This window comes from Mixophyes fleayi, chromosome 3 (assembly GCF_038048845.1).
Source record: "Mixophyes fleayi isolate aMixFle1 chromosome 3, aMixFle1.hap1, whole genome shotgun sequence".
Classification (NCBI taxonomy): Eukaryota; Metazoa; Chordata; class Amphibia; order Anura; family Limnodynastidae; genus Mixophyes; species Mixophyes fleayi.
The window spans coordinates 27,313,071-27,331,421 of NC_134404.1; the positions used below are offsets into that span (position 1 = coordinate 27,313,071).

Below are 18,351 nucleotides of genomic sequence, written 5' to 3' on the forward strand. Positions count from 1 at the left end.
ATTTTTTTCAAAATATTTTTCCTAAAAATTATGTTTTGTTTTGTTTTGAGATTCAAGTTTGGCACGTGAAACCAAGCCACAACTCGTTTTCACTCGGATTCCCAACATCGGATCTTGTAGGATTTCAACCAATCTGAACTGAACTGCTCATCTCTACTGAGTATATATATCAGTGGCTTTTGAAACAGAGTCTAAAAGTATATAGTCTCTTCAAATTATTTTACAGTCAATGCACTTGATAAATAAGTGACTATACTCCATGTTTTTTGTGGAACCCCCAAATAATTTCCTACTTTTTAGTTGCAAAACTGGCAATAGCTTAACATTGTCTAGGCAACGTAGAGACTGTGTTTATTGTAACAGTGGTCATAAGGGAATAGCAGTTGAAATATTAACAGCCATCAGATATCAACAGGTGAGGTAAAAAAAAGGCTTAAATATTCTACCAGTGTTTAAAAGCAACTGATTCTGTACAGGAGGACAGAGGAGGAGATACCAGACCAGCTCACTGTATACTCTCTACGCTGTACAGTGCTCAAAGTAAGAAACTAAAGCCTAAATCTCTTCATAAAGAGCTGACAGCTTTTCTTTGAATCTATGATGTGATTGGAAAACAAATATATTATATATTATTATTATTATTATTATTATTATTATTATTATTATTATATACCAATTTACCTTCTGTTTCTTTGCTAGAGCTGTGTACCTCAAATTGGTCTCTCTTTAAAAGAGACAGTTCTAGAACAGGACCCTGTCTCTCTCATTACTGATTTTCCCTCATCTGATTTCTATCAATTTAACTCACTTTTTGTATTCATGAAGTTCAGTGTAGAAAACTATGCATTATTCAGTTTATATCTGATATAGGATATAGTTAGTGATCCTTCCTCGTCTCCATCTCACTCAGCTGGACTACTTACCTCATTTCATTTGCACACAGCATTTCATATGTAGATAAACATAAGCATATGCATTCCATTTGTGTACAGTATACTAAAATACAGTAAAAGTGCAAATGATCATTTGTAGCTGCATATGTTTAGAAAGCTATCATCTATGATCATTTGTCTGCAAGCATACATACACTCATATATAAATGTATTAAACAGTGTTTTAGGTTTATTTTGTTCAATAAAAGCAAATCCTTATTATTTCTTGCTGTCATTTTGAAAGGAGATGCATTAATGATTTAGTTCATTAAGTATAAAAGTGCAGGGATTGCAGTTGATATTATAGCTTAAAAGAAATGACAGGATTAATGCTATGATATTTCTTGCAAGGTAATAATAAATTATCAGGATATTAACAATCACCAAGAAGTTCCGTGTCCAGCTAAATTTACAAGGCTGCAGGATTAGGGCTTTAATACAGATCATAAGAACACGTGTAATGATGTAAAGAAGTAATTCCCCAAAAACACTAAAGTGATGACCTGAGAACTCAGTGATCATAACTAGTGACATCATAATTCATTGTTGCAAATATTATCTACATAAGGTTTTGCATATATTATTATTATTGTGTTTTATTCGTTCAGATGCAGTGGTGGTACTACTCTCAGCAACCAATCAGATTTTAGCTAATATTTTTCCAGATAAATAATAGCTAGAATTTGATTGGTTTCTATGGGCAATACCTCTCTTTTTCCTTTTTAGAATTTCTTATAAATCTAATCCTAAAGATTGTTTCTATAGGAATCTTAAATACATGAACTGGGAATTTGGAGATACATGAGAGATACATGGATTTTGTGTTGACAAATATTAAAATCAAATTTAATTAAGTTTTTACTTTGACTTTCACTGGAATTCTTCTTAAATAAGTTCTCATTTTGATTTAAGAAAATGTATCTGTTGATGTGCAGTAAGTGGTATGTACTATAGATTACTCTCACAGAAAAGAGGCAATGTGCTAAATACTAGTATGTAGGAAAATAGGAGGGCTGCTTGTCAAGCAATCAGAGCCCCAAGATTTGTAATAGAAACCCTGCCTTGCGCTCTTGTCCATCTTCCCCTTTCCTGAATGAAGGTTGCTGATTGAAACTCCTCCTAAAGCCCAGCACCATGTTCCATCTTCCTGTGTCTCACAAGCTTTCTCCTCTTCTACTATGCCTGAATTGTCACTAAGTACCATATGTGAAAAGACAAATAAGATGGACAGTTGTTGCCTGGGGAACATTCAACGTGGGACATCACTGTGGAAGGTATTCCAGGGATGGAGAAGGAAACTTTGTAAGTTGTTGAATATGTTTGGGAAAGTAGAAGAGGATGGAGGAGAAATGAGGTAAGAAGTCCAAAGGGGATTGTAGAGCTACAGCAAAGCAGGTACAAAGACGGAATGTTAATCTGATGTCATATTGGTTGCTATAGGTTACAATAGGAACAGAACTACAGATGGTATAATGAGTACAGCCACTACAGGGCCCTGGTGATGGTGTCCCAAGAGGCTAGAGTGGCATTCTCGGGCACTATTCTGCACCTGGGTTCATTGCTATCCGCACCATGTCATTAAATTATCTCCAAAGTTTGTTGGCTATTTTTCTAGTCCAGTGTGATATGCAGAAGTTGCTAACTTGGTTAAGTTGATAACTCTCCTTTAAAGGGGATGTATAGGCAGTTAGCTATATAAGAAATGTGTCTGTTTCTTTAGTTTGTTGACTTTTTATTGAGCAGAATTGCAGTCCCATGGCAATTTTCTGGCTCTATTCAAATAAAGCAAGTGTCAAATTCTCTTTTAATGCTGTGCAATTCTTTTGCCATCACGCAGCCTGTGCTGTACAGTTTCTATACGAGTAATGTTCAAATTAAACACAAAACCTTGGATAACTCTGTCATGCAATACCATAGTTAACCACATGGGATGCTCTTGAATCATTGCAACAATATGATGTCATAGGGAGAGTTACAGTTTACACTCAAGAAGAGATGATAGAAATAGTAACTACTAACTAATGCAAATACAAAAAAAATAATAGCTAATTAAAATGCTTAATATACTTTACAATGAAGGAACTGTGCCTGTTGCAAATCTTCCTGCAATGAAGAGTGACCTTTTTCATTTAAAGGCTCAAGCTTTCAAGTGTAGTGTTTATAACATCATTACACCAACAGGTAAAAATCCTTTTAATTTGGATAATGGAGCCACAAAGGAAATTGCACATATGCAGGGCTGCCAAGAAGAATTCAGGGCCCGGGTACAACAAATTCATGGGGCCCCCCTCATAGTGAAGTAAGCCCCAAAATTTTTTTGCGCCGCCTTACGGCGGCGCAAAAAAAATTAGGTATATGGTCATATATTCAGGGGCGTGGCTAGCCAAACGGCAGTGCAAAAATTTTGGGAGGTGCGGTCATGCATTTGGGGGCGTGGCAAACGTGCCATTGGGGCGTGGCTAACATAAAAACCACTAGGCTCTCAATTCGCCGGAGCGTCACATATGTTTAAGCACTCCTGACTTTCAGGACATCTACCACCACAGGGTAGTATACAAACAATGCAGTGTGTACACAAACAGTTCAGTCTTGGCCTACACCTTACATTGGACACAACATTCACCAAAAATTGGTATTGTCCCTACTAGAATCACAACATTTCACACACTGTGCTGCTCTCTCCTACCTGTTCTTCTCACTTTCTCCACCTGTGGCTGCTGCTTTCTTTAGTTGTGGCTTGTCCGGATCCAGAAATGTTGAAGGACCTATTTTGAAAAAAAAATGGCTACATTTAGAAAATTACAGCCAGCCCCAGCGTTAAATCAATAGCACCCACGATTAATAATTAGGCCTTCCTCCAGCTCCAATATTACAATAATGTGCCCCTTCATCATCGCCATGCCTTATGATCACACTGTGCCCTCCATGCTGTTTTTGCCCCCTTCATCTGGCTCCCCTTCATCAGACTATACTATGCTGCTCCCCCCCTTTTTTCAATCCCACTGTGCCATGCCTCCCCCCCCCCTTTGTAACCCCACTGTGTCATGCTGCCCACCATTTTTTAACCCCACTGTGCCATGCTGACCCCTGTTTATTAACCCCACTGTGCCATACTGCCCCGTTTTTTAACCCATCTGTGCCCCTCTCATTTTTTCACCCCCTCTGTCATGCTGCTTTCCCATTTTTTAACCCCTCTGTGCTCCCCCCTCAATTTTTAACCCCTCTGACATGCTGCTTTCCCATTTTTTAACCCATCTGTGCCCCTCTCATTTTTTAACCCCTCTGACATGCTGCTTTCCCGTTTTTTAACCCCTCTGTGCTCCCCCCTCAATTTTTAACCCCTCTGACATGCTGCTTTCCCATTTTTTAACCCCTCTGTGCCCCCACTCATTTTTTAACCCCTCTGACATGCTGCTTTCCCATTTTTTAACCCCTCTGTGCTCCCCCTCATTTTTTAACCCCTCTGACATGCTGCTTTCCCGTTTTTTAACCCCTCTGTGCTCCCCCCTCAATTTTTAACCCCTCTGACATGCTGCTTTCCCATTTTTTAACCCCTCTGTGCCCCCACTCATTTTTTAACCCCTCTGACATGCTGCTTTCCCGTTTTTTAACCCCTCTGTGCTCCCCCTCATTTTTTAACCCCTCTGACATGCTGCTTCCCCGTTTTTAACCCCTTTGACATGCTGCTTTCCCGTTTTTTAACCCCTCTGTGCTCCCCCTCATTTTTTAACCCCTCTGTCATGCTGCCCCCCCCCCCCCCGTTTTTTAACCCCTCTGTGCCCCCCTCGTTTTCCTCCCTTCACTTACCTTTTCTCCTCTCTTGGTCTTCTCTGCTGCTCTGTGCTCCATTGCTCCAGACTGACTGAATGCTGGGCATGACATGATGACATCACACCCAGCATTCAGACAGTCTGAATAGAGCACAGAGCAGCAGAGAGGAGGGATGCCGGCTCCGCGATCAGGTGAGTATGTTTTTTTTTTTTTTTAAACTAGCCTGCTCCCCCCACCAACGACCGAGCCCCCCCCCACCCCCCCCCCCCCCCGCCAAAAAAAAAAAAAAAAAAAAAAGGAAAGGAAAAAAAACGTTTGGAAAAAAAAAATTAAAAAATTAAAAAAAAATCAGCAGCGCAAGGGCCCGGGCCGGGCCCCCTGACATGCCGGGCCCGGGTAATTAGTACCCGCTCCCCCCCCCTCTCGGCGGCCCTGCACATATGTAATGCCCGCACAATGTTACTGGCGTTGTCTGACACCACAAATCCCCAGGAGAGTCTAAGTGGGTTAAGCCACTGAGAGATTATTTCCCTCAGTTTATGGACTGATGCACCACTGAACTCAGCAAGGACAGAGCACTGGACTGATGCACCACTGGACTCAGCAAGGACAGAGCACTGGACTGATGCACCACTGGCCTCAGCAAGGACAGAGCACTGGACTGATGCACCACTGGACTCAGCAAGGACTTTTTTGTTTTTTTTTTTTGTTTTTTTAAAAGGATTTTTGTAGAATTTTTCTTTTTTTTTCTTTTTATGGAAGAATTTTTAATACTTTTGAAAGAAATATGCACTTTGCAGAATAAAGCACAGGACAAAATGCACCGCTGGACTCAGCAACGACAGAGCACTGGACTGATGCACCACTGGACTCAGCAAGGACACAGCACTGGACTGATGCACCACTGGACTCAGCAATGACTTTTTTGATTTTTTTTTTTATATTAATTTAAAAGGATTTTGGTAGAATTTTTCATTTTTTTTCTTTTTATGGAAGAATTTTTAATACTTTTGAAAGAAATATGCACTTTGCAGAACAAAGTACAGGACAAAATGCACCGCTGGACTCAGCAAGGACAGAGCACTGGACTGATGCACCACTGGACTCAGCAAGGACAGAGCACTGGACTGATGCACCATTGGACTCAGCAAAGACACAGCACTGGACTGATGCACCACTGGACTCAGCAAGGACTTTTTTGATTTTTTTTTTTTTATATTAATTTTAAAGGATTTTGGTAGAATTTTTCTTTTTTTTTCTTTTTATGGAAGAATTTTTAATACTTTTGAAAGAAATATGCACTTTGCAGAACAAAGCACAGGACAAAATGCACCGCTGGACTCAGCAAGGACAGAGCACTGGACTGATGCACCACTGGACTCAGCAGGACAGAGCACTGCCAAAAGCACCACTGGACTCAGCAGGACAGAGCACAGCACAGCACAGCGCAGCACAGCACAGCACGAGAAATAGCAGGACAGAGGACCACCTAACACACCCTCCCTCTTCTCTGATCAATGCCCGAGTGAAGATGGCGGCGGCAAGCGGGGAATTTAAAGGTTCCGAGTATCGCGAGATCCGACACCGGGATTATGACTCAGAGCCTCATTTTCGGAATCAGCGGGAATACCCGGACAGTGGAATACCCGGACAGTGCTTGGATCTGACTCGGATCCGCAATGTTCGGGGGGGCTCAGATTCCAGGAATCCGAGTGCGCTCATCCTTAGTTAAAAGTAATCCACACTGGGCTAGTACTTTAATGAGGAGGGGAGGACACTAAAACATCAATCCCCTCAATAGATTACCAGCCCATTGCTGAAAATAACTGTGGCTCTTCCTGTTCCCCCAGGCTGTGGTGGCTGGGGTAATTAACAAGAATTATACCAAAAACGTGGAAAAAAATAGAGACACACAATTTTCAAATAAAGTTTAATTGATCACAATACTCATCTTCTTTCTTAATTCAAATGAGTAACATAAATAAATTCAATCCCTATAATAAAGAACCACCCTCTCAAGTCCTCTGTTCTACCTGTACAAACGGCTGTTCCCCTGCTTAAGTCTAGACCCAGTTGTGCAAATTGTGGCACACAGTTGCTCCAAAGTTGTATATATGCTGCAAAGTTGCCACTTAGCACTTCATAAATGACATCCTGTATATATGCAGTGATACAATACACATGAAAACTGGTGTGAGAACTCTTTTGCAACTACAGCAATATGTAGATTTTAAACTGTGGTGGGAACAGGGAAATAAATATTCTGTAGAATGCCAGAGAGAAACCAATAATTTCCAATTTAGGTATCACAAGAAGAAAATGCTCTGAGAAGAGTGAACATGAGTTGAGAGCTTGATATTCTAAAAACATATATTTATAATGGATCTTTACCTATAGATGGAACATTTGTGTCAGGCGTCGTTCCGCACGGCCGCCTGTCTGCTGACAGCGCGTCTGGTTGCCTAGCAACCAGACGCATCACTTCCGGATTCCCCTGCCGTCCGACCTCTGGGTGTGATGACGCGCCCCGTTGCTAGGCAACGGGACGCTATGAACAGGATTCCCGGCGGCAGGTATGACAGCGCTGCAGCGCTGATTCTGATTGGGTTACCACAGTATTTAAACCTCTTCCAGCCCTCTCACCAGTGCCAGAGTATCAGGTCTTCCTGCCTCCAGCGTTTGTGTTTACCAGTTGCTATATTTGTTCCTGACTATCCTCGTGCTGCTTGTGACCTTTTGACCCGGACCGTTTGACCACCTCTATTTGGATTCTGCCTTTGTACTGTTCTCCCTGAAAGTTACCGACCCGGCTTGCCTCACCATTCTTCTGGATTTTCCTGAACGTTGCTGACCCAGCCTGTCTGACACCTCCTTGTATCTCGCTGTGGACTCTAGGAAGGACCGCGACCTGCGTGTCCCTGTAGCGGAGTCCATACTTCCTTGCGGGGGTTCCTGGTGAATACCAGTGGCACGTTAGACTCCGCGCCTTCCTCTGAGTTGCGCCAACAACAGCAGGTACCCATTATCAGTCGTGACAATTTGCTTTTCCAACTACATTAATACTGTGAAGTTTGTCTAAGTAACTATGATGTTCCAGAGGGCTCCACATTCGTTCACCTACATCATATTCTTCATGAGTGTGGCATGATTAGAGGTGCATGATGGGCATTGCAGCTGGTGGGCAATCATGATATGTGTCTATATTACACTTGCATCTTATAAATATACTGCATGTCTTTGTACCAAGTGGCATTGCCACGTATAATGAACATATATCTGTTATACAACATGTGTATTTTAATATACACATCTAACAAGATCTATTGTATCCAACACTTGTTACTGTGACCATGTGAAACACTCACTTATAATAAAGCTCCACATAGAAGATAGCTTGTGTAAGGATATATGTTGAACCCTGGAGAATGAAGTATTATAGACTAGCTACATTCTTGTGCCATCCACATGGGCCAATCTTGAAGTTCCCTCTGTTTCTCACAGATGTCAAAACCATAGCAGGATGGGAGAGAGATTTTTGTTGACCATGGTTTGTTCTGTATTTGGATTTTAAAGAATTTGTTTTTCTCTAAAATAACTATCTTTTTTTTCCTTCTCTAGATTTTACAGAAGACATGATTACCATCGACCCCATCACATTTCTTGTGTCTATTGTTGTCATACTATTTTTGGCCAATGTTTTTAACAATCGGAAACAAGACACTTGCAAAAATTTCCCCCCTGGACCAACGCCTTTACCGATCATTGGAAATATGCACATCATCGACATGGCAAAACCCCATAATACATTTATAGAGGTAATACAGTACTTCTACGTAATTCTATGAAATCATTTAAAGTGGGAATCTACTTTAGTTAGCATCTTTACAAAATCCCCTTCCTTCCCAACAATAGTACTTTGATGAGTGACCCCAACCATTTATTTGGGTCCTTGCACTCATACAGTATATAGATCACCCTTGTTGCTGCAACAGGATTTCAAATAGAGCTTAAAGATCCTCACCAAAATAAAATAATTGAACCCCCTTTAAATTTAAATGATGTCCACCATATGGCGAATATAGGCACACTAACTTACATTTATCTAGTTTAAAAATTTGTACTAATAAATACCAATCAGACATTTACTTTTATTATCTTAGATGAACTAGACAAATACAAGGTAATTGCTAATTAAAATATGTAGTTTAGTGCATATTTTGTTACTAAATTCAAGGTGAGTAAACAGCCCTATATGAATTTAGCCTAATTAGAATTCACTTTGCGCAAAGTGCTGTGATGTGTCTGCGGAACAATCCGCGGAGGCAGATCGCAGCAGAGTTGTTTCCAACACAATGGTGACCTCCACTGTAAGTATCTTGTAGACTTGAAAACATTTCTGCAGTACAAATATAAAACATAACAGACATGATAATTGTTAGTGTGTTGTGCAAAGGTCCATGAAATATTAAAATCAACTATTGAGACAAATGGTACAACAAAGTCCAAGTTAGTCAGTCTATGGTCTGTGCAGTTTGCTTTTTTTTTTAATTGCACTTTTTGAGTAATTTCTTTAAGTGCATAATTTTTTTCGAAGATGTAAGTTTTTGGACATATCTCTGGGTCCTCCAGATCGTCGAGTTGAGAAATACCAGCAATACAGGTATCATGGTCTTTCAACATGTCTGGAAAGATGTAGTATTTGCTCTCCAGGTGGCATGAGCACCTAACAGATGTTAAGAATTTATAACTGTTGATGCTGAATTCTCCTTCATTCATTTATAGTTTCTATGGTGTGGACGGGCTCTTTAATTCAAGTTTCAAAGCTCTTCTCTTGCTTCTCTTTTTCTTCTCATTTACAGCAGTATCTGTGGGCTCATACTTCATTTCAACCTTGTAATCTTCAAGTGGAACAACTTCCTCTTTCTCACTTTCTGTTTTCATGTTTTCTTCAGACTTAGCCTTCAACTTCTTCAAAGTATCTGTAAGAATGCTTCCCAGTTCCTCTAGTGGCTGTGCACCCCTGCAGACACGGCCTCCTCACGTATTGCAATAACTTTATCCAGCTGCCCATCCTGCTGCTCAAGACAAAATAAACACTCCCAGTATCTTGAGAGTTTCCTTGCTTCTGAAACATTCAAAATCTGTTTCTCGAGTATAGAAAGGACGTTTTCCTTTGGACAACCCTCATCGCTTAATTTCTGACTCCAAAGATCTACTGAACTCTTAATGTGAACACCACCTGCTCATCTTCCCCTGCCATGGTTGCCCAGTACAGCTGGCGGTGATCTTCTTTCGGTTTCTCAGGCTCGGTTTTAATCTCAGGCCCTGCTTTCTGCACTTTATATGTAGAAGGTATGACCACATAGATGTGTGGCTTCTTCATCACCTTTCTCTTGATGCTCTCCATTCTGCCAGACGAGCCTTCGTTATTCTAGTGACTCATTCTGTGTAGAGTATCGGCTAGTGGAAGCAAAGTAGGCACTACCAATATGTGCAAGGATATACAAGGAGAAAAATAATGAAATGATCATGAAAGTAAGTGGTCATACTTTCATTTAAACTTATATTATGGAAACAGCCCATTAATATGCCAACAATACTAGCAGTTTGCTAGTAGCATACACGATAGTAATACCCATTAATATGTCACAAATAGTAATGTTAGCATTAGAGTAACCATTTTCTGTGTTTATGGTTAAATATATTCAGTTTTGATGCTACTGAATTATATAGTATATTGAACTACTCTATTTCTCAATAAAGAATTAACCACAGACCTGTGGTCGAAATGGGCTGGTATATGGCGGTATGTCATACCAGGACTTCATCTCCACTCAATAGTCAGTCTATTGCTGTTCTACCAGGAACCATACTCCACCTAACAAGGACACTTAACCACAACCCACTTCGCCGATAGGAAAGGATGAGATCTAGTTGATTGTGCCTCCTGTATCCCCTGTGACAGCACATCTCTGACTTCAAGGACCTTAACCCTCACCTGCTCCATCCTACTACATGGGCCAGACTTGCTGGCACCATGTGGATTCAGCTGCCTGAAAGACCAACCACACCCCAGGTCTTCTCCAGTCCTGCTCCGCAAGACTGCCGCCAGGCTTGCGCCACCACTGTTGCAGCATACTCCACCACCTTAAGCCACTTTACTGCTGTGGACTGTCCTGACCACAGCCTGCCACTTCTGCATGCCATTTTTTTTGCACGCTGTCTGCTACTCAACAGACTGTCTCCTGACCTTGGAGTCTCTCGTCTCTGTTTCATTTTTCCAGTGCCGACACCCTCCACTATTCTCCAGTAGCGGTTTGCGGCCTCCACCACACCTGAGCCTCCTTCAGACACTCTCCTTTGGATTACCCATTGGTGTGTTCCAGTGATTCACCTGTGTAGAAGCAATCCAACTCTCTTTAAACAGTCTAATCTAGTCACATCATCATTGTTGCAGCCCCTTCTACACTCCTCTGTCTCTGTTTCCTTCCCTTTATTTTACCACTTTCTGTCCTTGTCTCTTACCCTTTCTCCTACCTACCCTTTCTCGCTGAGCCTGCTCTCCATCTCCTCCATGGCTACCTCAGTCTCTTCTCCCCTCTCCTGACACTGTTTCATTTTCCACTGCCATTGTTTTTCTGCTCTTACATCTCCACTGTTATACTCACTGTTATACTTTGCCATTGTACTGATCTGCTTTGTCATTGATTTATTGCTTTGAACAGAATGTTCAGAAAAAAGAGGAGGGGAGAATGGGACCAGAGACGAGACACAGGCAAGAATGGTGGTTGGGATTATGCAGACAAAAATTTGGGCAGAGGAGAAGTGTTAAAAAAAGGATCTAACATTAATTGAGACCAAATTCCCTAGGCGGACCTTGATCATTCACTTAAATTTTGACTGGTCAAGTTACAGTGAGACATGAGAGAGATTTAAGGGGATGGGGGGGATAAATGGACACATCAGGGAAAGTTGAAGGGACACTGGAGAAGGTGAAAGGGAAATGATGGAGCAGGTGGACACAGAGACTACAGCCTTGCATTATTTAATCTGTATTTGTGTTTTACTATACAATGTTAAAACATCTAAAATGTATTCAAAGGATCAATTTGCCTGAAGCTTATCTGGAATCTGGGTGGCCCCCAGGCCCCTGGACATTCCCTTATATGTTCCATACTGCAACTTTTAAATTTCCACTTCGACCACTGTGTGAATAGTGATAGCCAAGATCAAGTTATTCCCATAAAAGCCTCCAAAAATATGCAAAAATATGCAAAAGCATGCATGGGAAAACACAGATATTAATGCATGCAGGAGTTGAAACTAAGGCGCTGACATAGAATATTTCATAGCCAACAGAAAATGATGCCTCAGAGTTGGGTAGGGCTGCATTGGGGAATTCTATAGCTGCCAGTAGTGAATCCGATTCTACTACTCTAAGACAGGAAGGAATATAACAAAAAAAGTATCTATACATTCCCTTTTCTACAGCAATAGTTTCAGAAATATTATTGAATAATAAAATATCAGCTTCTCCAGCATTTTACTTTGAAATGTGGGATTTGTACTTATATATATTCCTTTAAGTGAGAAATATCACATCACTGATAGTAAAATCTCATAATGTTTTCACAATTTCAGGATAAAATTGCACAGAGGTGCAAATATGTACTAAACCCCAACAACCAATCAGCAATAGCTTTTATCTGTCTAGTTTAAGACAATACAATTAAATATCTGATTGTTTACAATGTTTTGAGTCCATATTTTCAACATTGAGCAATGTTAATAAATATTTAATGGAACAAATAAATCATTATGCTATTAAACACATATGTTGAAATCATGATTTTCTTGCCCAAATCACAGCTATCAATGACAAATGTTTTTGTGTACATTTCTTTAAAAGTGTCTTTATTTCAATCCAAAATTAACACGTTTTATTGCTCCATTAAAACTTCAGATCTTTTAAAACTCTTTTTTAATAATATTATGTTGATGTGCCATATGCTATTTTTAACAATAATGATCCCAAAGTGTTTATTTAATAAGCTTTATTTAAATGAACAGTTAATCCTCTAAAATCATTCATTAATACTGATTAATTTATTAATTGATCAATTTAATAATGTATATCACATTACATTGGATGTTTATAAGTTTCACTCAAGACCATTTTATAAATATACACTCAGCCTATTTATGCTATCAAGACTCACTGGGACCAATACACTTAACTGAGATGCGCCATGGAGTGCCCCCAGAATGAGTGAAAAGGCTCTACGCAGCAGTGCAATATCACAGAATTTTACCCGCATCCTATAGAGGTGCACAGGAAAATCTGTGAAGTTGGGGTGCTGTAGTACCCGGAAATGTGCACAGATGGACATTGTTGTGATGCCGGTTGGCATTTTGCATTGAATTGAATGGGCTCCACTTTGTTTTGTGTGGTCTGTCCCCACTCATGTGGGAAGTGGCAACTGGCATGTGAAGCTTGAGTGAAAACTTGACAAGAACAGCTCAAACCTCACATTTGAGTTGGACCATTCCACAGTGGATGGAGGCAGTTATCAACATTTGTGACAGAGAAAGCATGGATGGGCTGATCGTGGGAAATGAAAGCCAATTTCATAGCTTAGAATGGTTTGTAATTATTCTTTGAATGGTTTGTTGATTCTATTCTTTACTGTTTTTACAGTTGGCGAAGAAGTACGGGTCGGTATTCAGTGTCCAATTTGGGTTAAAAAAGATGGTCATCTTGTGTGGTTATGACACTGTAAAAGATGCTCTAATCAACTATGCAGAAGAATTTTCTGAAAGACCTGATTCACTAATGGTCACTAAAACATCAAGGGGAGATGGTAACTATTTTGAAACATAAAAAAAAAAACTGATTGGATGCCTTTATTAAACATATTAAAAGTGCATCTAAGAAAAATAAACCCTGCTGAATGAATGGAAATTCCAGTCCCAGCTCACATGCATTTAAAAAATGGCAAAACACAGATACTACTGATATGAAGCCATATTATATATAATAATAGTTAAATATATGCTGGGGAAATGTTAAACATTTTACAGCTAGAAGTGAACAGGTTGAATGAAAATTTTCACTGGCCTGACCTTTTGACAACTGTCTTAACCAATTGTAAAGCCCTATTTTGCTAATAATTTTCTTCGAGAATTACTGCTGAGCTCATATAGCTCATGGGTGATCTCAATAAATTGAAAAATTAATTTGTACACATTGATTTGTCCCACTAGAAATTAACCATATTCATACAGCAAAGGCTGGAAAGCAGAGGAATGCATTTAACCATTTTAAAAACACTAATGAAACCACTAACTAAACATACTTGTACAATAATCCTAGAGATCATGGCTGTGAGGTTAAAATTCACATGTCAAAACATATTTGAGTTCCCAATTGCAAAGTGTTATGAAATTTGGTGCCGCTATATAAATAGATGTTAATGATGATGATGAGTGTGTCGCTTTAATGCACAGATAACCGTCATTACCAGGGTAGCAGGGGTAGCAGCTGCAACAGGTCGCAGCAGCTGAGGTGGCCTTGTGCAGATGCCATCCATGCTGTTCCAGGTCCTGATCCCCTCTGCAATCTCTTCTGAGTGAGAGTATGGTGCAGTGTCCACATTCTGCAAGGAGTTTAAAGCTCTCCATGCTGTGTGATTACCTACACCGAAAGGCATTGGAAAGCCCAGAATTGGCATATGAACAAGTTGACCTTCTAGGATTCCAAAATTAAATTCCTCTTTGAGTAGGAAGTGCAAAGTGGAGTGCAGCAGAGCACCAGATGGTAAGAGGAGGCAGGTTGGCAGCCTGGTATAGTAAATGAGAGGAGAGGGGTTTGAAAATATTTCTCCCTAGAAATGTTGGTTCCATAAAAATATTTCTATGGTGCTAATGCATACTAGTTACACCCCCTGAAATGACAGTTCAACTTTCAAATAAGTGGATTATATTAAATCTATTATTCCGAAGCATACATATTCACTGTTACTGCACTAGTTTAGAAATTACATCACTGCCTTGCTATCTGTAAAGGAATCCTGTATAAGTTAAATTTCTCTGGGTAATAGACAAGTGCTACAGTGCATTAGGAATGTCTGTTGTAAATGTCTCCTACTTCAAACACCATTTGAACCTTGCTTTTACTAACAATTACTGCTTTTGCTAGCAGGTAATAGGGATTTGATATGAATAGTGGGCGATCAGTGGCAATCTCTTTAAATTTCTCTGAAAGTGGTAGTTTAGTTCTAAAGGCAGCTTGTTTATGGTCAGACAAGGGCATGCCACATACTGTTTAGTGATTCTGTAATGCATGATATGGACTATCGTAGGTGAACGTTTCTGCACGGGAGCATAATTAGAACTCCGGGGGCCACATAGCAAAGTTTTGATGGGGTTCACAATGTTTCGAGGGAGGGACACCCCTGATCTCTCCTTACTTACTTAAAACCGATTGGATTCTCATTTTCCTCCACTGCACACCGATCTGAGCTTCATTTTCTGCACAGTCAGGAAAGGAACACAAGAGTTCCCTTCCCATCTCAGCAGAATTTCATTTTGAAGGATTAGAATGTCATCTCACATGCATGAATTTCTGGGACTTCAAATGCTTTACATGTAATAAATCACACAGCAGAGAGTTCATTAAGATCCCCTCTGACCGCAGACACTACAGAACGGAGCAGTTGAAAGGTTCTACTTCACATACTAGTCCAGTAGATATGCAACTGTGTTTGCCACATTTCATAGTTGGATGTCACTGAATGACAGATGTCACTCCAGGCTCCTCCATACCTACCAACCATGCATTTTAGAGTGATACAGATACCATGGGCATATTATAGATTAATGACATATTTATTTTCAAGATGGAATTTACAAATATGTGTATAATAATAGCTACAGCTCTAAAAGAGATATACGTTGACGCAAGGTATTCAGGAGAATGGAGAGTAGGTATGGGTAAGGTTATTTATGGACTAGGACCTGGAGGTGGGGTGATGGAAAATTGTGGCATTCAGTTGCTGGTGCAAATGCTATTTTACTTTATATCTAAGCATCAATATTTTCCATTATAAATGTAGTAAAAATACGTGTAATGCATTCATTCTGTTTAGGTGTTATCTTTTCTCATGGCGAGAACTGGAAAGTGATGAGACGATTTGCTCTTTCAACATTGCGAGATTATGGAATGGGGAAGAAAAGCATAGAAAACAAGATCAATGATGAATGTGAAAGTTTAATGCAGACATTTAGATCTTATAAAGGTGAGTGTTTGCTATTCATTCTCTCGAATACCACTTTAACCATTTTGATGCATTTATTTATATATACATACACACCATCTCCCTTGATAAAGAATTCCGTGGTATGAATATGACACACTGAAGAATTCCTTTAATACTGATGGGGAAACCTTGCTTTCGCCAACCATATTGCCTTGTCACCTGCAGAGTTCTATATACTAATTAGTTCATATTTATGGCATCCTTTTCTCCAGTCATTTTCTCAGTTCTCAGTTCCCTTAATTAATAAAATTGCCAATATCTGAACCTCTCATGTTCTGTTATGTCCATCTTGTAGACACAAGCAAAATACTTTACCCCAAGAAGTGGTCTAACTGTTGAGGTATACAGTATGAGCAACTAGTGTTATTTCCAGTGATTTGAATGAAATCAGCTTTTATTTTAGATTGTTTCTGTTCAAATCAATTATGTGCAATCTCCAGACCCAGCGATCTTCTGTAAAAGAGGGCTGGGTTCGGGGAATTAAGTGAGACATCACTAGTAGGGAGCCATCCAGCTCTGCCTTAGAGACGGAAGGACTAGACAAGTACATCAGAGCCTGACAAAATATAGAAGATTGGCATCAAAGAGAGAGGAGAAGGAGATAGAGTGAGATCGGAGAGGAGGTAGGCATGGTCATTGCTGGGAACATCACTATAGCCTGAAGAGCCACAGAAGCGCATAATGAAGTATAAATACAGCCATTGAGCCTGCCAGAAAGGAGAGCAGATCATTGCGAGAGTTCGTAGAGTCAGGACAAAATATTGCAGTGCCAGGCAATTGGCTCAGAGGGCACCGACAAGATAGAGAGACTGTAGGACTACATACGTCATTCAACCACAACATAAAAACCATCTGCCCAATATTGTGTAGGTGCTACTCGTGCTAAAAAAACACCTCTGACCCATCGAGGCATGGACACCATAAGACCTCAGAAGGTGTCCTGTGCTATATGCCACCAAATTGTTAGCAGTAGGTCCTTTAAATCATGTACATTGCAAAGTGGGGCCTCCACTGCTCGGAATTGTTTTTCCAAACATCCCACTGGTGCCCGAAGGGATTAAGATCTGGGGAATTTGGAGGCCAACACTTTGAACTTCTTGTCATGTTTTTCAAACCATTCCTGAACCATTTTTTAGTGTGGCAGGGTGCATTATCCTGCTGAAAGAGGCCACTGCCATCAGGGAATACTGTTGCCATGAAGGGGTGTATTTGGTCTGCAAAAAAGTTTTGCTAGGTGATATGTGTCAAATTAACATATACATGAATGATAGGGTGCAAGATTTTCCAGCATAACATTGCCTAGAGCATCAGAGTGCCTCCGCCAGCTTACCTTCTTCCCATAGTGCATCCTGGTGCCATCTCTTCCACAGGTAAATGATGCACACACCCCCGACCGCCCACATTATGTAAAAGAAAAGAGATTCATCAGACCAGGCCTCCTTCTGTTGCTCCATAGTCCAATTCTGCCGCTCATGTGTCCATTGTAGGTGCTTTCAGCGCTGGACAGGGGTCAGCATGGGCACTCTGATGGTCTGTGGGTACACAGCCCCATACACAGTAAGCTACAAAGCACTATGTGTTCTGACACATTTCTATCATAGTTAGCATTAACTTTTTCAGCAAGTTCTGCCACACTAGTAGCTTTGAGGTACATGGAGAGCAGAGGCTACATATATGGTTATAACTAGATTATTCCAGCTGCAAGATCATGTTCCTTGTGTCAGGATTGTGGGCAAAGGCTGGGATAGGAACATTGGTTTACTCAGGTGCTCCATTGCTTCTCAACCCATTTAAATTGTTTAGCTTTGACATTCTCTAACTCAGATGCTAGACACAGATTACCAGTGCCCCGAGGGCTTAATTGATCCGCTGTTGGGATCAGTCAATGGTGGCTTTTTTATGCTGTTAGCTTCATTCACTCCTTGCTGGTTACCTTAGCTTGCTTAAATATTTATGCTCTGTAGTGTACTGTAGTCTGTAGCGTTACATACTAAAATACAATCTTTTAGCACTTTTCTCATCTTACTCCACCACCTACTACCCAGGTGTGTTGACAGGATCCCCAGATCTATCAGCACAAGTCCGGTCTTCTTAGGGCAGGCGCTCTTCTTTTGTTACCAGCTCAGTAGCGGGAGCTATGAGCTCTTAACTCAATGCACCTCTGGTGAGGGGGGCTTTGGCTAGGTTTTTAATTAATAATTTATTTAACACTGTATAGATCAGTGCAGAACATGACTTGCAGCAGAACTTATCTTTGTAACAGATGTTGAAATTCCGGACGCGATACACCTGTTAAAGTGTAACTGGAGATGTGGTTTATTCTGAATACT

General features: G+C 40.4%; 1 protein-coding gene across 1 annotated transcript in view; it reads left to right on the plus strand.

Annotated features, from left to right (window-relative positions):
• The first annotated feature begins 435 nt into the window (after positions 1–435).
• Positions 436–18,351, plus strand: part of LOC142143423 (cytochrome P450 2K1-like) — a 32,553-nt gene continuing 14,637 nt past the window's right edge. The window contains exons 1-4 of the mRNA XM_075201260.1: positions 436–540; positions 8,322–8,518; positions 13,402–13,564; positions 15,851–16,000. Of these exons, the coding sequence (XP_075057361.1) occupies positions 8,336–8,518; positions 13,402–13,564; positions 15,851–16,000 (496 nt within the window). The 5' untranslated portion in view covers positions 436–540; positions 8,322–8,335. The remainder of the gene's footprint in view (positions 541–8,321; positions 8,519–13,401; positions 13,565–15,850; positions 16,001–18,351) is intronic.